This window comes from Pseudorasbora parva, chromosome 5, assembly GCF_024679245.1.
Source record: "Pseudorasbora parva isolate DD20220531a chromosome 5, ASM2467924v1, whole genome shotgun sequence".
NCBI classification, from domain to species: Eukaryota; Metazoa; Chordata; class Actinopteri; order Cypriniformes; family Gobionidae; genus Pseudorasbora; species Pseudorasbora parva.
Window position 1 is genome coordinate 27,806,347 of NC_090176.1, and position 20,765 is coordinate 27,827,111.

At 37.0% G+C, this 20,765-nt stretch overlaps 1 protein-coding gene across 8 annotated transcripts in view; it reads right to left on the reverse strand.

The window, feature by feature from the left end:
• neb (nebulin) overlaps positions 1–20,765 on the reverse strand; it is a 68,443-nt gene that overhangs the window by 33,682 nt on the left and 13,996 nt on the right. For all 8 annotated transcript variants that reach the window (XM_067443732.1, XM_067443733.1, XM_067443739.1 and 5 more), the window contains 53 exons: positions 20,649–20,756; positions 20,446–20,550; positions 20,265–20,363; positions 19,731–19,835; positions 19,515–19,622; positions 19,323–19,436; positions 19,030–19,227; positions 15,376–15,483; positions 15,177–15,275; positions 14,974–15,078; positions 14,769–14,876; positions 14,349–14,660; positions 13,383–13,589; positions 13,159–13,263; positions 12,956–13,063; positions 12,555–12,866; positions 12,267–12,473; positions 12,068–12,172; positions 11,527–11,634; positions 11,062–11,373; positions 10,727–10,933; positions 10,536–10,640; positions 10,320–10,427; positions 9,884–10,195; positions 9,593–9,799; positions 9,398–9,502; positions 8,749–8,856; positions 8,347–8,658; positions 8,023–8,229; positions 7,755–7,859; positions 7,560–7,667; positions 7,162–7,473; positions 6,868–7,071; positions 5,994–6,098; positions 5,677–5,784; positions 5,282–5,593; positions 4,850–5,053; positions 4,616–4,720; positions 4,421–4,528; positions 4,010–4,321; positions 3,656–3,859; positions 3,450–3,554; positions 3,142–3,249; positions 2,735–3,046; positions 2,444–2,647; positions 2,246–2,350; positions 2,051–2,158; positions 1,661–1,972; positions 1,352–1,555; positions 1,008–1,112; positions 767–874; positions 329–640; positions 23–226 (listed from right to left, as the gene is read on the reverse strand). In XM_067443732.1, the coding sequence (XP_067299833.1) occupies positions 23–226; positions 329–640; positions 767–874; positions 1,008–1,112; positions 1,352–1,555; positions 1,661–1,972; positions 2,051–2,158; positions 2,246–2,350; positions 2,444–2,647; positions 2,735–3,046; positions 3,142–3,249; positions 3,450–3,554; positions 3,656–3,859; positions 4,010–4,321; positions 4,421–4,528; positions 4,616–4,720; positions 4,850–5,053; positions 5,282–5,593; positions 5,677–5,784; positions 5,994–6,098; positions 6,868–7,071; positions 7,162–7,473; positions 7,560–7,667; positions 7,755–7,859; positions 8,023–8,229; positions 8,347–8,658; positions 8,749–8,856; positions 9,398–9,502; positions 9,593–9,799; positions 9,884–10,195; positions 10,320–10,427; positions 10,536–10,640; positions 10,727–10,933; positions 11,062–11,373; positions 11,527–11,634; positions 12,068–12,172; positions 12,267–12,473; positions 12,555–12,866; positions 12,956–13,063; positions 13,159–13,263; positions 13,383–13,589; positions 14,349–14,660; positions 14,769–14,876; positions 14,974–15,078; positions 15,177–15,275; positions 15,376–15,483; positions 19,030–19,227; positions 19,323–19,436; positions 19,515–19,622; positions 19,731–19,835; positions 20,265–20,363; positions 20,446–20,550; positions 20,649–20,756 (9,078 nt within the window). The remainder of the gene's footprint in view (positions 1–22; positions 227–328; positions 641–766; positions 875–1,007; positions 1,113–1,351; positions 1,556–1,660; positions 1,973–2,050; positions 2,159–2,245; positions 2,351–2,443; positions 2,648–2,734; positions 3,047–3,141; positions 3,250–3,449; positions 3,555–3,655; positions 3,860–4,009; positions 4,322–4,420; positions 4,529–4,615; positions 4,721–4,849; positions 5,054–5,281; positions 5,594–5,676; positions 5,785–5,993; positions 6,099–6,867; positions 7,072–7,161; positions 7,474–7,559; positions 7,668–7,754; positions 7,860–8,022; positions 8,230–8,346; positions 8,659–8,748; positions 8,857–9,397; positions 9,503–9,592; positions 9,800–9,883; positions 10,196–10,319; positions 10,428–10,535; positions 10,641–10,726; positions 10,934–11,061; positions 11,374–11,526; positions 11,635–12,067; positions 12,173–12,266; positions 12,474–12,554; positions 12,867–12,955; positions 13,064–13,158; positions 13,264–13,382; positions 13,590–14,348; positions 14,661–14,768; positions 14,877–14,973; positions 15,079–15,176; positions 15,276–15,375; positions 15,484–19,029; positions 19,228–19,322; positions 19,437–19,514; positions 19,623–19,730; positions 19,836–20,264; positions 20,364–20,445; positions 20,551–20,648; positions 20,757–20,765) is intronic.

A 20,765-nucleotide genomic window follows, 5' to 3' on the forward strand; every position in this document is an offset into this window, starting at 1 on the left:
AAATCTTCTAGGAAAACAATACCTTGTCCATGATCTTGGCATTGGCTTGGGCAAGAGCGAAAGGTACAGAATCCGTCTTGCTAGTATACTTGAAGTTGCTTGGATGCTGTCTGTACTTCCTTTCACTCAAAATCTCACCAGCCTTTTTAGCCTTCTCTACATCAACTGAGCCAATGGGTACCCATCCTGTACCTCTAATCCATTCCATATCAGCCTTATACACAGCCTGATAGCAGGAATACATGAGAAACGGTAAAAAAGAAGACAGTACTGGTAGTGTAGATCTACTGATTACAATTATTCAAGTTAAAATTTCACTGAAACTCACATCGCTCTGAAGGTCATAGACTTTCCTGGCCTGGACGACGTCGTTGGAGTCGGGCAGGCAGGTCCAGTTGTGCAGGTAGGTTCTGTAGTTGGCATCATTGACCTGTATCTGACATTTCTTGGCCAGCTCAAGAGACAGCAGGTCCACTGGGAGGTGATACTTGGTCTTGGACTTGTTGAAGTCCTTCTTGTAGAGGGCATCACTAGCAATCTTAGCTGAGTTCAAGGCAAGCATGATCAAGGGATCATCCTTGACGCTGAGGGCTCCAATGTGATGACCAACTTGCTTACGGTAACCAGCCTTGTACTTGTACTGCAATAGAAGAATAGCTGGAGTATTAAAGATAGCCCCTATTTATATTTAAAAGCCAGGGCAATAAAATACAAAAATGTATCAATCAACATGTAATATCAGTGGGACTTTCAATTATATACTCACATCACTAATAATGTCTCTGCCTGCTTTAGCAGCTTTGATGGCGACAGCATCGGATTTGATGTCATAGCCTTTCCTGAACATGTCCTCAACTGCTTGTCTGTATAGTTTCTGTAAGCAGAATTTTATTTTTTATTCTATGTTTTCTTGAAGTGACATATTGAATAGGACTAATTTGGAAATCAAACAATGTGAAATGAAAAATACAAAGAAGACAAAGCAAACATTGAAAAGGGATACCAACCCTACTATTGGTAATTGCGTTAGCACTTGAGAGCACAATCTCTGGGGTATCAGGAGGGATATGAATCTTTATCTTGTCAGCCTCCCATGCTGCATGGTACTGACGCTAAAATGAAAAAAAATATGTTGTCAGCAACAATTTCAATACAGTGACAGCTATTCTTAAAGACAATAAGAACATCTTGCAATGGTTAAAAGTAACATGAGAATCATACATGGAAATGAATGTATACTAACTTTATTAAGTAACTGATATTGTGGCTAAATTGTTCTCCAGAGAATTGTGTTGACATCAATTGTGTTCAATTAGATTCCAATAATATGACTTATGATTATTCTACAAACCTGATCCATAATTTGAGCATTTGTCTTTGCAAGCACCAAAGGCATGGACTGCATGTCTTGAGTAAACTTAAATGTTTGTGGTTTCTGTCTGTAGTGTCGCTCGCTGAGGATCTCAGCTGCTTTCTTTGCTTTCAGGACATCAAGTGAGCCTATGGGGACCCATCCTACACCAGTCATAAACTCCATGTCTGCTTTGTACACAGCCTGAGGTAGAGATGAAATGTTACTTTGCAAAACGATACCATTCAATATTTGATTAAAAAGCATCTGTAGAAATAATTGAATGCAATTTTAGCTTAACAAACATACATCACTACGGAGGTCATAGACTTTTCGGGCCTGGACGACGTCGTTGGAGTCAGGCAGGCAGGTCCAGTTGTGCAGGTAGGTTCTGTAGTTGGCATCATTGACCTGGATCTGACATTTCTTGGCCAGCTCAAGAGACAGCAGGTCCACTGGGAGGTGATACTTGGTCTTGGACTTGTTGAAGTCCTTCTTGTAGAGAGCATCACTAGCAATCTTAGCTGAGTTCAAGGCAAGCATGATCAAGGGATCATCACGGACACTAAGGGCTCCAATGTGATGGCCCACTTGCTTACGGTAACCAGTCTTGTACTTGTACTAAAATTAATAAATAAAACAGTTTTAGAAAGTTACTGTGAACATTTATGTGTGGGTTTTACACAAAAAGTTACTCACGTCACTGATGATATCCCTGGACGCCTTAGCTGCTTTGATAGCAACAGCATCACCGCGCAAATCATAGCCCTTCTTCTTAGATTCTTCATTGGCAAGTTTATACCTTTTCTAAAATTGGAAATATTTTACTTATTTAGAGTTATCAGAATGTAAAAAAAAAAAAAAAAAAATATTTCAGACGTACACTGTACATACCTCACTGTAATTTATATTGTTCTGCTTTGCCAACAGAACTTCCATGCAGTCAGGCATAACGTGTATTTTGGTTTTATCCTTGTCCCAGGCTTCAGTGTAAAGTTTCTATAAGAGTTGAATAGAATTATATGATAGACATTTAAACTTTAAGCTATTTGTAAGAGATCTTGTGTTGAGAAACCTACTGACAAAATTTACCTTGTTAGCATTAGTAGCGTTATTTTTAGCTAAAACTAGTGGCATATCTTCAGTAGTAACGGTGAACTTGAAGTTGCTTGGGTGCTGACGGTAATTCCTTTCATTCAGGATTTCTCCAGCCTTTTTCACTTTCTCAACATCAACTGAACCAATGGGAACCCATCCTAATCCTTGAAGCCATTTCAGATCAGCCTTGTACACCGCCTTATTGCACAAGCAAAATAAATTCAGAACAATTTGAAATGATTGTAAAAAATAAATAAAATTCAAGAGAAATTTAAATAGACGTACATCACTCTGCAGGTCATAGACTTTTCTGGCCTGGACGACGTCGTTGGAGTCGGGCAGGCAGGTCCAGTTGTGCAGGTAGGTTCTGTAGTTGGCATCATTGACCTGGATCTGGTTCTTCTTGGCCAACTCAAAAGCTATCATGTCCACTGGGAGGTTGAACTTGGTCTTGGACTTGTTGAAGTCCTTCTTGTAGAGAGCATCACTAGCAATTCTAGCTGAGTTCAAAGCCAGCATGAGCAGAGGATCATCCTGGACGCTGAGGGCTCCAATGTGATGGCCAACTTGCTTACGGTAACCAGTCTTGTACTTGTACTACAGTTGAATGATAAAAGGACAATAGGGGTGAATATTCTAGATCATGAACTATCAGTGACAATGAATAAAGAACAAAGGACAAGAGCACTCACATCACTGATGATATCCCGAGAGGCTTTAGCTGCTTTGATGGAAATGGCATCACCACGCATGTCATAACCTTTCTTTTTGGCCTGCTCATTGGCAAGCGAATATTGTTTCTGGAAATAAAAACAATAATTAAAGAAATAATATTATATGTTATAATTAATTATGTTTATTAATTATGATAATTATGTTATATCAATATTTAGTATGATTTAAATGCCCACAAAATTATTAAGAAACTAATAAAAGTAAATATGAGGAAACAAATATAACTTCTCATCTTTAGTTCAATGACTTGAACTGAATGACTCACCACACTGTAGTTAATTTTGTTCTGTTTGGCAAGCAATATCTCCATTGTATCTGGCATGACGTGGATCTTGGTCTTATCCTTTTCCCAAGCTTCCACATAGCTTTTCTATATCGCAAAGAAAAAGAAACATATATGCAAAGAAGCTATACACATTACAATGGAAAAGAGAAGAAAAATATGGTATTGAATAGATCAAATCAGACTACCTTGTTCATGATGCTTGCATTGGCTTTGGCCAAGACCAGTGGCATGTCTTCAGTTGAGCAAGTAAACTTGAAGTTGCTTGGGTGCTGACGATACTTCTGTTCACTTAGGATTTCTCCAGCCTTTTTCACTTTCTCAACATCAACCGAACCAATGGGAACCCATCCGAGACCTTGAAGCCATTTAAGATCAGCTTTGTACACCGCCTGAGAACAAACAGAGGAAAGATATTATGTAAATAATGTCATTATGTAGAGAAATTATGTGGAGGTATTATGTGGAGGTTTGTTTGTTGAAAAATGAAGAACTAACTTTTTAAAATCCTAAATGTAGCATATCTACATGTAACAACTTACATCACTCTGGATGTCATAGACTTGTCTGGCCTGGACGACGTCGTTGGAGTCGGGCAGGCAGGTCCAGTTGTGCAGGTAGGTTCTGTAGTTGGCATCATTGACCTGTATCTGACATTTCTTGGCCAGCTCAAGAGACAGCAGGTCCACTGGGAGGTTGAACTTGGTCTTGGACTTGTTGAAGTCCTTCTTGTAGAGGGCATCACTAGCAATCTTAGCTGAGTTCAAAGCCAGCATAAGCAGAGGATCATCCTGGACGCTGAGGGCTCCAATGTGATGGCCAACTTGCTTACGGTAACCAGTCTTGTACTTGTACTTTTTTTTTATTAAAGAAAAAGTGGTTTAAGACATGAATTAATTTTATGATGTGAAATGTTTTGCTGACTTTTGGATGCTCTAAATCAAAATACTCACATCACTGGCGATGTCTCTGGAAGCCTTAGCTGCTTTGATGGAGATGGCATCACCTCGCAGGTCATAGCCCTTCTTTTTAGCTTCCTCATTTGCAAGCTTGTATGAATTCTTAGAAGAAAAAAAACTGGTTATTTAATTTTTAAAAATTCGAAAATAAAAGTAGAAAATTTTAGGTCAATGTTGTGTCATACTTACCAAACTGTAGTTGGTCTTGTTTTGTTTTGCTAGTACAATGTCCATAGCATCTGGCATAATATGGATCTTTGTCTTGTCTTTGTTCCAGGCATCAACATATTGTTGCTATAAAATAGGAGTACAAAATTAAGAAATAAGAAAAAATACTTTACACCCTCACATTTATTGTCTAAATACAATTTTTTTTATATGAATAAGAACATTTCACATATGTTTTAGCAGATCAGCAGTTACCTTGTTCATGATATCATTGTTGGCTTTAGCCAATACTATCGGCATGTCTTGAGTTGTCATGGTGAATTTGAAGTTGCTTGGGTGCTGACGATACTTATGTTCACTTAGGATTTCTCCGGCCTTTTTCACTTTCTCAACATCAATCGAACCTATTGGGACCCATCCGAGACCTTGAAGCCATTTCAGATCAGCCTTGTAAACAGCCTAAGAACATATGTTGAAAGAATACCTGTTAGTGTCTCTACAGCTTATTCATCAATATCCTGATAGCTTTATCTCTTATCCCTAGGGACTCAAGCAATCCCTTTTTCTATTTTAACACCACTCTTGGATACTGGCTACAAACTAAAGTACTAAATGGAAAATCAATTCCATGAAGATCCAGAAATGGATAAATGCATATTGCTCAAACAGAAGATGGATATCACATACGTCACTCTGGATGTCATAGACTTGTCGGGCCTGGACGACATCACTGGAGTCGGGCAGGCAGGTCCAGTTGTGCAGGTAGGTTCTGTAGTTGGCATCATTGACCTGGATCTGACATTTCTTGGCCAGCTCAAGAGACAGCAGGTCCACTGGGAGGTGGAACTTGGTTTTGGACTTGTTGAAGTCCTTCTTGTAGAGAGCATCACTAGCAATCTTAGCTGAGTTCAAAGCCAGCATAAGCAGAGGATCATCCTGGATGCTGCGGGCTCCAATGTGATGGCCAACTTGCTTACGATAGCCAGTCTTGTACTTGTACTACAAAGAAAGTAAACATTCTCAGAGTAGCAAATTATATCCTCAATGTGTCATGTATTGCCTTATCAGTATGTTGTACTTACGTCACTAGCAATGTCTCTGGAGGCTCTGGCAGCGAGGATAGAAATGGCATCATTGCGCATATCGTAACCTTTCTTCTTGGACAGTTCATGGGCGAGTTTATATTGTTTCTGAAGAGCAAATCACATAAAATATTTGAACACATTTTTGGCAACAGCAAAATATAAATGTATTTTTTGTTGTCTTCAAATAAAAGCTTGCTCATTGCTCTTAATCGGTATAGGACTCATAGTCAATATTTATAATATTTATTTCATTTTTTAACTGGAAATACTTTGATATACAACTGAGCATTCAATTCTAAATAAGAAATACTGACCTCACTATAGATGACTTTGTTTTGCTTTGCAAGAACCACGTCCATTGCATCTGGCATGATGTGAATCTTCGTTTTATCACTGTTCCAAGCTTCAACATATTTTGACTGCCAGAATGGAGAGAGAATTAAACACCAAAATTGATGTCAAAAACAATATTTTAGACCTGTTCCATAGTGATGCGCGGATCGCAATCATATCCACCAGCGAGGCGGATAATGGGATGGTCAAGTGATACATTAATAGCATTCCAAAAATTGTGGGTGGGTCAAGACAAATCATTAATGTGCTGATTTTAAGAAAGATACAGAACTCTCTTTTCACTGTAAAATGAATGAATGTATGTCACTCTTTTACTTTCATTTTCAGCTCATTTAAAGACCAAAGAACACAATGGGAGAGAGAGAGTGGCATTAGCTTTTTTTTTTTTTTAATTAAGACAACTGTGTTGAGCTTCAGGATGTGATGCTAAACATTTTTCAAATGAATGGGTTTCATTTGTGTCAGTTTGCGTGTCAGTTTGCTGAAGAGATACAGCTAACATTACTCATGAAGCAAGCAAACAGCATGCTTTTCTGTCACTGTTACGTGTAGAGTGATTAATGGAAATTTATATTGATTTCTCTGAAATCTATAGCTACCATTAATAAACCATTTCGGCAATGAAGAACTTTTCTAAAAGCAGACTATTTTGTGTTACGATATCATCGCGAATACGAGAAGTTGAATAATTGTAATGTGACAATCGGGTGTGGATATGTAAATGATAGAAAATCAGAGGCGGGTGAATGATTTTTTTTTAAACAGTGGATTCGGGTGACATTAGAGCTGATCCACGCATCTCTACTAGATATTTTAAATGTACAGCTACAGTACCTTGTTCATGATGTCATTATTGGCTTTGGCCAAGACCAGTGGCATGTCTTCAGTTGAGCAAGTGAACTTGAAGTTGCTTGGGTGCTGACGATACTTCTGTTCACTTAGGATTTCTCCAGCCTTTTTCACTTTCTCTACATCAATCGAACCAATGGGAACCCATCCGAGACCTTTAAGCCATTTAAGATCAGCTCTGTACACGGCCTAAGAGCAGACATGAGTGAAAGGAGTGTGTATACAGTAAAAGCCTCAACCTTACTTATATATGTATAAAATTGCTGAAATTCATCTTACATCACTCTGGATGTCATAGACTTGTCTGGCCTGGACAACGTCGTTGGAGTCGGGCAGGCAGGTCCAGTTGTGCAGGTAGGTTCTGTAGTTGGCATCATTGACCTGGATCTGGTTCTTCTTGGCCAACTCAAAAGCTATCATGTCCACTGGGAGGTTGAACTTGGTCTTGGACTTGTTGAAGTCCTTCTTGTAGAGAGCATCACTAGCAATTCTAGCTGAGTTCAAAGCCAGCATAAGCAGAGGATCATCCTGGACGCTGAGGGCTCCAATGTGATGGCCAACTTGCTTACGGTAACCAGTCTTGTACTTGTACTGTGAAAAGTCCATTAAAACATCCATTACTTTTTGATAAGTACATAATAACCATATGATGGGTCCAATAAGGAAGAACAACTTACATTACTAGCAATGGCACATGATGCTTTAGCAGCTTGAATTGAGATAGCGTCAGCACGTAGATCATAACCTTTTTTCTTTGCTTGTTCATTGGCAAGTTTGTAAAGTTTCTAAAGGAGAATAAGAAAAGATTAATTACATTACTGGTTGCAATCAATCAATCAATCAACAATTATGAATCTGATGGCATTACTAACCTCACTGTAATTAGATTTATTTTGACGAGCAAGAGTCACATCCATCGCATCTGGCATAATGTGAATTTTGGTTTTGTCCTGTTCCCAGGCTGAAATATACTTTTGCTGAAAAAAAGAATAAATGGGTCAATTTCAAATGATCCAGAAACATACTAGCTATTATTGACTATTTTTCACTAACAAGAAAATCAAGCGACAAATTGACTATTTTTAGTCAATAAAATCAAAAGCAAAGCACAGAGTCAAGTCAAATGGTTTCAATTTTCACCTTATTGTTGATGTCATTGTTGGCCGCAGCAAGGACCAGATCCATGGAAGACATGTTTTTAGTGAACTTGTAGTTACTGGGGTGTGTGCGGTATAGTTTCTCGCTGCCTATCCGGCTAGCAACCTTTGCTTTTTCCACATCCAGAGATCCAATGGGAATCCATCCAACTCCTTTGATATAATTGTTATACTCAGATTTGTAGACGTTCTGCAGAATGAGAAAAAATGCTGTCAAATCCACCATGTAAAAACAAATTGAAAAAGAACAGCATTTTATCAAAGACATTAAAACATATAAGAAAACACAAAAAAATATTTGACTCACATCACTTGCGATCGTCTGCATGTTGCGGGCTAGCACCAGGTTCATGGCATCAGGCAGAACTTTATTATGTGCAACGATATGTCTGTATCCAGCAAAGGTCTGAGCAGCAGTAGCCTGTTTAGCATGAACAACACTCAACATGTCCACGGGGGTGTGGTACTTCAGCTTGGACTTGTGGTAATCCTTCTTGTATAGTTTATCACTCTGAATCTTAGCCACGTTCATGTAGTGCACCAGCAAGGGGTCGTCCTGGATGCTACGGAAGCCAACATGATGGCCTTTTGATTTATTGTACTCCCTTTTGTACTTGTACTGTAATGAGAAGTATTTAGAAGTCAGAACAGGTAATACTTGAATAAAGCTAGTGACAGAGACATTTGATTATCTATTTGAGTAACTCACATCGCTGGCAATATTTGTGGAGGTCCTAGCCGCAATCACTGATACAGCATCTGCTTTGAGGTCATAACCTTTCCTCTTCAGGGCTTCCAGTCCTGCTTTGTAGGCTTTCTGTAGTCCAAACATGATTCCAGTAAATGTTACACATATTCTTAGGCATGACTTACCTAATTTTCTTTTACAAAATGGTCACAAAAGAAACATGATCGAAGAAACCAAAGCTCAACAAGTAGCCTAACATTTATTGTCAATAATAAGAAGAAATAAACATCATTATCCAAACTGTTGCCAAACAACGTAGAATATTAATATATCAGATTTTATATTAGTTAGTTCCAGCAAGACAAAGTTTCTGGAAATATTCTGTTGCAGGGCAAAAGGCAGATTTGAACCCGGGTCGAACGTGTCAAAACCTAGAGCCTTGAGCCTTACTTTTTAAGGACTATGCCACTGAAGATGTTGAAATATGCTTGTCTTTTTTAAATCTTGTTTGGCCCAACCAGGCATTGTTAGCTAGTGCGAATATCATTTGCCTACAAGGCACGCTATATGCACTTGAAATTTGCAACAGAAATATTATGTTGAAAATGTATTTTTATAAGAACTTCTTGTAAACAATTGAAAGATTCTGCAACTGATTAAGTACACTAACCTCACTCATGTTGATTGCATTTGCCTTTGCGAGAACGATTTCGGGACTGTCAGGCATGACATGGACCTTTATCTTGTCCTTGTTCCAAGCATCTGTGTATGCTTGCTGTAATAAAATGCATTTAAAATATTAATGAGATCAGCCACATAATCCATTAAAAATAAATAAAGAGTTATTTACAAAAGTGTAAACTACCTTGTCCATTATCTTATTGTTGGCAGTGGCCAATGCGAGATCCATAGAGTCCATAAGTTTTTGAAACTTGTAGTTGGAGGGGTGAGTGCGGTACTTGTGGTCACTCAGGATCTTTCCTCCAATCTTAGCAGTCTCTACACCCAATGAACCAATGGGCACCCATCCAACACCCTTCATTGTGCAGTTGTACTCACTCTTGTACTCAACCTGAAAAATACAAGTTTCATTTAGACAATTTACCGCGCAGAAGCTTAAAAAAAATAATACGTAAAATTGAAGAGGACGACTCACATCACTGGAGCTGATGTTCATTGAGCGAGCGAGCGCCAGGTTCATGGCATCAGGCAGCAGGGTGTAATTATGGAAATGCTGCTTGTATCCTGCATTTGTCTGAACCTTAGAGGCATTTTTGGCCTGCACAACACTCAACATGTCCACGGGGGTGTGGTACTTCAGCTTGGCCTTGTGGTAATCCTTTGTGTAGTTTCTCTCGCTTTGCATCCTGGCCACGTTCATGTAGTGCACCAGCAAGGGGTCGTCCTGGAGGCTACGGAAGCCAACATGATGGCCTCTGTCTTTCTCATATGCCAGCTTATACTTGTACTGTAATGGCAGAAACATATATTAATCAGAAACGATAATAGCATAACACCAATACATAAAGGACTTTGTAAACATATAGTATAAGAGAAAGCACTAAGAGGACAATGGTTGATGGGATACATACATTGCTAGCAATATTTCTGCCGGCTTTGGCAGCCACAATAGAAATAGCATCTGGTTTGAGATCATAGCCCTTTTTATACATTTCCTCAAGGCCAGCTTTGTAGAGTTTCTGAAAATACATAGAAAAGACAATGAAATATACCACATTGGCGTTTCTGCTTTAATTTTTATTGAGAATATTTTGACTAAATGCAAAAGTCAGTCTTGTAAATCACACCTGGCTCATGTTCAATGAATTGGCCTTGGCCAGGACAATTTCAGGAATGTCAGGCATCACATGAATCTTGAGCTTGTCCTGTTCCCAAGCAGAATGGTAGGATTTCTGCAAACAAAAGCATTTAAATGTTAATGAAATGACCATTATTTTATACCCGTCAAACAATGAAAATAAATAGAATCCAGGCTTGCCTTGTCCATGATCTTATTGTTGGCAGTGGCCAATGCGAGATCCATAGAGTCCATAAGTTTGTGGAACTTGTAGTTGGAGGGGTGAGTGCGGTACTTGTGGTCACTCAGGATCTTTCCTCCAATCTTTGCAGTCTCTACACCCAATGAACCAATGGGCACCCATCCAATACCCTTCACTGAGCAGTTGTAGTCACTCTTGTACTCATACTGGGAGACAACAAACAAAATGTTGAATCCTTTGTTAATCCCATAGTTTTTTAATCTTAAAAAGATCACACAAGTTATAATCTACCCCTCCTTGTGGGATGCATGGACCTTAAAAATGATGGACTTACATCACTGGAGCTGATGTTCATTGAGCGAGCGAGCGCCAGGTTCATGGCATCAGGCAGCAGGGTGTAATTGTGGAAATGCTGCTTGTATCCTGCATTTGTCTGAACCTTAGAGGCATTTTTGGCCTGCACAACACTCAACATGTCTACAGGGGAGTGGTACTTCAGCTTGGCCTTGTGGTAATCCTTTTTGTAGTTCCTCTCGCTTTGCATCCTGGCCACGTTCATGTAGTGCACCAGCAAGGGGTCGTCCTGGATGTTACGGAAGCCAACGTGGTGGCCTTTTTCCTTCTCAAATGCTTTTTTGTACTGATACTGTCATCAAAGAACAATGCATTCTAATCAATCCAGCATATCCATCATGTATTTGCACAATTTTATTATACTTTTTGTTTTTGTTTTAGATAATTTGGACCAACTGTAACAGGCCCTTCAAATGTTTTAATGCAAGAAACATTTTGCACTTACATTGCTGGCAATGTGTCTTCCTTGTTTAGCAGCAAGAATGGAGATAGCATCAGGTTTCATATCATAGCCTTTGGCAATGTCCGCAAGCCACTGAGCCTTGTAGTTTGACTATAAAAATAAGAGTTTTTGTTAATATCTACATTATATTAGCCTTACAATGGAAAACATAAGAATAAATAAACAAATGCAATTAACATATTATATTTATTTGTAAAAAATTGACATAAAAATACATTAAAAAACCATCAAGACGCTTCAGTGATAAAACAAGGCTGCATATGTTGAAAAAGTAAATTAAATTTAAATTGAACTAACAATGAACAAAACATTTATAGAATTTAATTACTATTAGGTAATGCATTAAGAACTAAAATGAGCTAGCAGTGACCTATAATATTTGTAAATTAATATTAGCAAAGATTAATAAATAAATGAATGAAAAAAGCTATTCTCTTTTTATTTTATTTGCCATTACAAGTGTACACTTTGTACATACACAGAACATACAAACATTTTGTCATTTGCAATTCACTTCATTTACCTCGCTCATAGTCTGGGCATTATATTTGGCCTGGAGGAACTCTGGGGCATCAGCTGGGAGATTGTAGGTGTGCATGAATTTCTCTCCAGAGGCTTTATAGGCCGTCTAAAATGGAATCAAAATAAAACAAGAATTTTTGAGTTAGTTCTATAGCATCATTCTAGCTATCACTTAATTTAGATTATTGAAGTACTCTTACTTTATTCTGTAGTTTTGTGTTGCTCATGGCCAAAACCATGTTCATCTGGTCAGTTAGACTGGTAAATTTCAGTGCGCTGGGGTGAATTCTGTACGATTTCTCATCAAGGGCTTTGTTGGCGGCCTTGGCCCTCTCAACATCTATAGAACCTATGGGAACCCAGCCTGCTCCTTTGAAGATGTTGTTGAAATCTGATTTGTACAAATTCTGAAGAGATAAAAAGCGATGTGTTAATCATTCCATGTTTACAATAAAAGTAACAACATATCCTTTTTCGGTTGTTCTTACATCACTCTGGATCTCCATCATGTTGCGAGCCAGTCCAATGTGCATGGCGTCCGGAAGGAGGACATAGTTGTGATGGTGCTGCTTGTATCCTGCATTTGTCTGAACCTTAGAGGCATTTTTGGCCTGCACAACACTCAACATGTCCACAGGGGTGTGATACTTCAGCTTGGCCTTGTGGTAATCCTTTGTGTAGTTCCTCTCGCTTTGCATCTTGGCCACGTTCATGTAGTGCACCAGCAAGGGGTCGTCCTGGAGGCTACGGAAGCCAACATGGTGGCCTCTAGCTTTCTGATATGCCAGCTTATACTTGTACTATAAAAAAACAACACAAAAAAGTTGTATATCCAGTAAGTCAACAATACACTCAAACAAATTCAATAAATTCAATATAGCTTGCTTACATCACTGGCAATATTCCTAGAGGATTTTGCAGCAACGATAGGAATGGCATCATGCTTCATATGATGTCCTTTCAGAAGATCCTGCTTGTGTGCATAGGTGTAGTATGTCTGCGAAAGCAAACGAAAACGCATGCTCTCAGCATAACCAGATTCTGATAACAGTCTCAATGTTGTATACAGTATAAGATATGCAGCACTCGTACCTTGCTGACATTAACAGCGTTGTACTTGGCTTGCAAGAGCTCTGGTGCATCAGCAGGAAGATGGTAAGTGTGCTTGAACTTCTCACCACTGGCCTTGTACAGTCTCTGTACAAAGAAAACAACATGAAAACAAAATGACATGGTGCAGAAAGAAATGCAATTGACCTTGGACGCTCATTATGGACTCAAACGTTACAAAAAAACAGCATGCATTCGTCCCTCACATCGCTTAGCTGCTGTGCGTTCAGTTTGGCTTGTTCCATGACTGGGGTATCCAGAACGCTGGTGAACTTGATAGTGTCTGGGTGCTGCCTATACTTCTTCTCATTGAGAGCTGCACCAGCAACCTTTGCTTTTTCAACATCCAGAGAACCGATGGGGATCCAGCCAGTGCCCTTCACGTAATTCTCATAATCCTGTTTATACTGGACCTGTTGGAATTAAACAGCACATTTTCAGTTAAAACATTCACAGAACTATAAACTTTAACGTGTGTTGTTATTCTCTGATCTAGGTTTCAAAAACAATCAAAAGCATAGCGAGTTAATTCAACATTTGATTATAAGAGCTTATAATTAGTCAAAGCATTTATTGATTTTTTTTATTTAAATTAAACAAATTATTATTATTAATTCATTAAACTACAAGATTGAGGATGGTAAGATACTATGAAAGACAAAAATACAATAAAATCGGTAACACTGTAAATATTATCCAATAATTGTTTTCTATTCTAATGTGTAATTTATCCCTGTAATGGTAAAGCTGAATTGTCGGCAGCAATTGTCTTCAGTTTAGCATGATCCTTCAGAAATCATATTAATATGCTGATTTTCTGCTCAAGACACTTTTCTTATTATAAATAGGTGACCTGCCTAATATTTTTGTGGATTTTTCCTCAATAGAAAGTTTTAAAAAAACAGTGTGTATGTGATACAGAACTACTTTGTAATATTATAAATGTTTTACAGTCACTTTTGATTATTATTTTTTTGTGTCCTTTCTGAATAAAAGTCTCTTTCAGAAAATCTTACTGATCTGAAACTTTTAATCTGATTGGTATATGGTTCGTAAAATAAGCATTGAATAAAACGTATGATGCAATTCATTTTTTGTAAATCTAGATCAGAGAGTTTCAGTAAGAACTTTTTAGTAAGTAAATTTCAGTAGTTTCAGTAAGAATTTCTTACATCACTGGAGCTGATGTTCATGGAGCGAGCGAGCGCCAGGTTCATGGCATCGGGCAGCAGGGTGTAATGATGCAAATTCTGCTTGTATCCTGCATTTGTCTGAACCTTAGAGGCATATTTGGCCTGCACAACACTCAACATGTCCACGGGGGTGTGGTACTTCAGCTTGGACTTGTGGTAATCCTTTGTGTAGTTTCTCTCGCTTTGCATCCTGGCCACGTTCATGTAGTGTACCAGCAAGGGGTCGTCCTGGAGGCTACGGAAGCCAACATGATGGCCTCTGTCCTTCATGTACTGCTTCTTATACTGAACCTGAAAGGCATCATCGTAAATCAGCAATGTATTAAATATTATTCAATTCTGCACTGCACTTTTTTATCCATCACTCTCCTCTATGTATGAAAGGGGCACGTCACTTACATCACTGGCAGCATGTCTGGCTGCCTTTGCAGCTTTTACAGGGATTGCGTCCGGCTTCAGATCATACCCCTTTGCGATAGTCTTCAGCCATTCAAGCTTATAGCATTTCTGAAAAGCAGATACACAATAGATATACAGAGAGTCATCACCTTTGCAAAAACAACAACAACAACATGCCATATATCATTAGGGTGTTTTCACTTACATCGCTTATGTTGTAGGCATTACACTTGGCCTGAAGGAAATGTGGGACATCAGGAGGAAGGGAGTATTTCTGATGGACTTTCTCTAGACCTTTCTTATAGTGCAGCTATAATGAGGAAAATATTCACAATATCAAATGAATGTGCTGGTTGGGCATTCTTCAGAGAAACCTTTAACCAAGTTTAGTTGGTTGTTTTCACTTACATCACTTCTTATCATCTGGTTGGCTTTAGCCTGCAGCTGGAGAGGGTGGTCATCTATCGCAGTAAAAGGTACAGTGTCTGGATGCTGCCTGTACTTTTGCTAAGTAAAAGAAATAAAGAAATATTACATGATTGATGACAATAAAAATCCACTATAGATTAAGCAAACTTTGGTTCTTTCTCCGTCTGAAGTGCCATACCTCACTTAAGATATGCCCAGATTTTTTGCACTTCTCAACATCCAAGGAGCCGTAAGGGACCCAAGGCGTTCCTTTGACATAGCTATTGTAGTCTGCCTTGTATTCATTCTGTGATGTTGGGGGGATGAAACAGAAAATGAAAGGCATTTTAGATCAACATTTTCTATATAAACTTTTTCTAAAAACGAAAAATAAATAATATTTAGATTATAAAAACGACTTCAAGTGCAGTTGGAATAGAAATAGTTTGTACAATAAATAACTCATCAAATTAAGATAGGGATTTGTGTAATCCATGTCTTTTTGAAATAAATACTCTTTTAGCAGATATATGAATGCAAATTCTGTGTTCTTCTCTTTCAAGATCAAAATAGAAAAAAAAAACTTTAAAAACTGTGACTCAACAACATCCCCTTCAACAAAAACAACATGGAAGCTTGTGTCCGCCACAGAATTAAACATTTTAAAGGTAACTTTTTATCTCGTAATTCTGATTTATTTTTCTCAGAATTTTGATATAAAGCCACAATTGTGAGTAATAAAGTAAGAATTGTGAGATATAGTCGCAATTTTGAGTTATAAAGTCAGAATTGTGAGATATAGTCCCAATTGTGAGTTATAAAGTCAGAATTGTGAGATATAGTCGCAATTTTGAGTTATAAAGTCAGAATTGTCTGATATAAAGTCGCAATTTTGAGTTATAAAGTCAGAATTGTCTGATATAAAGTCGCAATTTTGAGTTATAAAGTCAAAATTGCGAGTTATATAGTCAGAATTGTCTGATATAAAGTCGCAATTGTGAGTTAAAAAGTCAAAATTGCGAGTTATAAAGTCAGAATTGTCTGATAAAAAGTCAGAGTTGTCTAATAAAGTCAGATTTGTCTGATATAAAGTCAGAATTGTCTGATATAAAGTAAGAATTGTCTGATATAAAGTAAGAATTGTCTGATATAAAGTAAGAATTGTCTGATATAAAGCCAGAATTGTCTGATATAAAGTAAGAATTGTCTGATATAAAGCCAGAATTGTCTGATATAAAGTAAGAATTGTCTGATATAAAGCCAGAATTGTCTGATATAAAGTCGCAATTGTGAGTTAAAAAGTCAAAATTGCGAGTTATAAAGTCAGAATTGTCTGATAAAAAGTCAGAGTTGTCTAATAAAGTCAGATTTGTCTGATATAAAGTCAGAATTGTCTGATATAAAGTCAGAATTGTCTGATATAAAGTCAGAATTGTCTGATATAAAGCCAGAATTGTCTGATATAAAGCCAGAATTGTCTGATATAAAGTAAGAATTGTCTGATATAAAGCCAGAATTGTCTGATATAAAGCCAGAATTGTCTGATATAAAGTAAGAATTGTCTGATATAAAGTAAGAATTGTCTGATATAAAGTAAGAATTGTCTGATATAAAGTAAGAATTGTCTGATATAAAGTCAGAATTGTCTGATATAAAGTCAGAATTGTCTGATATAAAGCCAGAATTGTCTGATATAAAGCCAGAATTGTCTGATATAAAGTAAGAATTGTCTGATATAAAGCCAGAATTGTCTGATATAAAGTCAGAATTGTCTGATATAAAGCCAGAATTGTCTGATATAAAGCCAGAATTGTCTGATATAAAGTAAGAATTGTCTGATATAAAGTAAGAATTGTCTGATATAAAGTCAGAATTGTCTGATATAAAGCCAGAATTGTCTGATATAAAGCCAGAATTGTCTGATATAAAGCCAGAATTGTCTGAAATAAAGTCAGAATTGTCTGATAGAAAGTAAGAATTGTCTGATATAAAGTCAGAATTGTCTGATATAAAGTCAGAATTGTCTGATATAAAGCCAGAATTGTCTGATATAAAGCCAGAATTGTCTGAAATAAAGCCAGAATTGTCTGATATAAAGTAAGAATTGTCTGATATAAAGTCAGAATTGTCTGATATAAAGTCAGAATTGTCTGATATAAAGTCAGAATTGTCTGATATAAAGCCAGAATTGTCTGATATAAAGTCAGAATTGTCTGATATAAAGTAAGAATTGTCTGATATAAAGTAAGAATTGTCTGATATAAAGTAAGAATTGTCTGATATAAAGCCAGAATTGTCTGATATAAAGTAAGAATTGTCTGATATAAAGTCAGAATTGTCTGATATAAAGCCAGAATTGTCTGATATAAAGCCAGAATTGTCTGATATAAAGTAAGAATTGTCTGATATAAAGCCAGAATTGTCTGATATAAAGCCAGAATTGTCTGATATAAAGTAAGAATTGTCTGATATAAAGTAAGAATTGTCTGATATAAAGCCAGAATTGTCTGATATAAAGTCAGAATTGTCTGATATAAAGCCAGAATTGTCTGATATAAAGCCAGAATTGTCTGATATAAAGCCAGAATTGTCTGATATAAAGCCAGAATTGTCTGATATAAAGCCAGAATTGTCTGATATAAAGTAAGAATTGTCTGATATAAAGCCAGAATTGTCTGATATAAAGCCAGAATTGTCTGATATAAAGCCAGAATTGTCTGATATAAAGTCAGAATTGTCTGATATAAAGTAAGAATTGTCTGATATAAAGCCAGAATTGTCTGATATAAAGTAAGAATTGTCTGATATAAAGCCAGAATTGTCTGATATAAAGTCAGAATTGTCTGATATAAAGCCAGAATTGTCTGATATAAAGTCAGAATTGTCTGATATAAAGCCAGAATTGTCTGATATAAAGTCAGAATTGTCTGATATAAAGTAAGAATTGTCTGATATAAAGCCAGAATTGTCTGATATAAAGTAAGAATTGTCTGATATAAAGCCAGAATTGTCTGATATAAAGTAAGAATTGTCTGATATAAAGCCAGAATTGTCTGATATAAAGCCAGAATTGTCTGATATAAAGCCAGAATTGTCTGATATAAAGCCAGAATTGTCTGATATAAAGTAAGAATTGTCTGATATAAAGCCAGAATTGTCTGATATAAAGTAAGAATTGTCTGATATAAAGTAAGAATTGTCTGATATAAAGTCAGAATTGTCTGATATAAAGCCAGAATTGTCTGATATAAAGCCAGAATTGTCTGAAATAAAGTCAGAATTGTCTGATATAAAGTAAGAATTGTCTGATATAAAGTAAGAATTGTCTGATATAAAGTCAGAATTGTCTGATATAAAGCCAGAATTGTCTGATATAAAGCCAGAATTGTCTGATATAAAGCCAGAATTGTCTGAAATAAAGTCAGAATTGTCTGATATAAAGTAAGAATTGTCTGATATAAAGTAAGAATTGTCTGATATAAAGTCAGAATTGTCTGATATAAAGCCAGAATTGTCTGATATAAAATCAGAATAGTCTGATATAAAGTCAGAATTGTCTGATATAAAGTCAGATTTGTGAGTCATAAATTCAGATTTGCATGATATTAAATATAATATTTTTCACCCTCAGAATGAGACTTTATAACTCGCAATTCTGACTTTATAATTCACAATTGCAAGTTTATATCACAATTCTGAGAAAATAAGTCATAATTGTGAGTAATAAAGTCATAATTGCATAATATAAAGTCAGAAATACTTCAGAACAGGAATGAAAACTGCCATTGTCAACAATGAACTTGTGAATGTGCACTCATTCTATTGTGTCAATAAGAGCTGCAATGATCCTTACATCACTCTGAATAATATTGGCCTTCTTTGCTTGATCCAGTGATATGCTGTCATAAGGAAGGAGGTAACGGTTTGGGATTTTCTTATAGCCAGTCATGCTGGCAATGGCCTGAGATTTCTTAGCAAGAGTCACAAGCATCATGTCCAGTGGAGCATGGTACTTGGTCTTCATCTTCTCGTAGTCCTTCTTGTACTCGCGCTGTATTTCAGAAGATCAAAAATGGACTGTTAATTCACAAAAAAGCTTTTTGACTGTGTAGATAAGTTATCAGTGGTGCACTAGTTGAACCTTACCTCACTTTGGATCTTAGCAACATGTACTGAGTGCATGATCTTGGGGTCATCGTTGATGCTGAGGGCCCCAACCATATGTCCTCTGTTCTTCTCATATTCCTTCTTGTATTTTACCTAACATTAAAGACCATACCAGTGTCACAAACGAATGAAATCTATCAGGGAAACAACCCAAATATCATATTTACTTACATCACTAGCGATGTTAGTGTGAGCACGGGCTGCAAGGATCGAAATTGCATCTCCTTTCACCTCAAACTTCTTTGCTTTTGTTTTTTCCCATTCAAACTTGTAACACGTCTGAGAACATGAAATAGAGAACAATCCCAGTGAATACAAAATATGATCAGGTTTCAGGTCAATCCACTACTATGAACTCATCTTTGAACGCAGATTGAATGAACTTACATCACTAAGGTTGTACGCATTAACTCTAGACTGAATGAAGAAAGGGTAATCAGGAGGGAGGTAACACTTAAACTTCTCCTTCTCATACTTTTTCTTGTAGTTGAGCTGTAAAAAAAAAAAAAAAAGAGAGAGAAAATAGTGTTAGTGATAATATATACTACATTTAGCACATACTGCCCAAGTGAATACAATATTTCCACAGTGCTCTTTGGTAGTGGTGTTCAGCAGAACAGAATTAGCTCGATAAACACCACTACATGGCTCCTCGGGCTCAAACGGATTGGTTTTCGTTGTTTGTTAGGCTTTGATTGCCTGTCACTTTCAATCGAAATAGCACAAACAACAGGTCTAATAATACATCTAGGGATTCACTCTGTTGTCAGCAGCATTAAGATGACAACTGTGCTCTAATAATGAAAGAGGGGATTTTTCAGTGGCAACATTACCATTCCACGGTGCATGAATCACCTGGAAAACTTGAACTGCTTCTTTGTTTTTTTTATTCAGTCATAATATTAAAATCTTTTTACGTACATCACTCAGCTGGTGGGCGTTGATGGCAGCTTGCACTTGAACAGGTGAGTCTGTCACCTGTGTGAACTTCACCTTGTCTGGATGTTGACGATAAAGTTTCTGAAAAGACAAACACGTCGAAAAATCATCACCTAAAGTCAGGTTCTGTGTTCGCCCCATTAAACGGAGTCCGTATACTTACATCTTTACATTGATCAAGCTTCTTATTGACTTCATACTCTGGTGTAACAGTTTGAGGGAAGAAACATCTCGTCTTCATGTCTTCATAATCAGCTTTGTAGTTTTGCTTTTAAATGAAAAAGAAAGCAAATGTGGATACGCAAATACATTTTTTTTTGTGATCAAGACTTAAAATGTATGTATATGTACACTATGGAAACTTACATCATTCTTCATTTCTTCCAGTTTCCGGCAGTGAACTGTAAATATATCTTCATAGCTACCAATATAATGACCCTTCACCTGATTTTCATACTTCTCTTTATAACGTGCCTAAGGAAA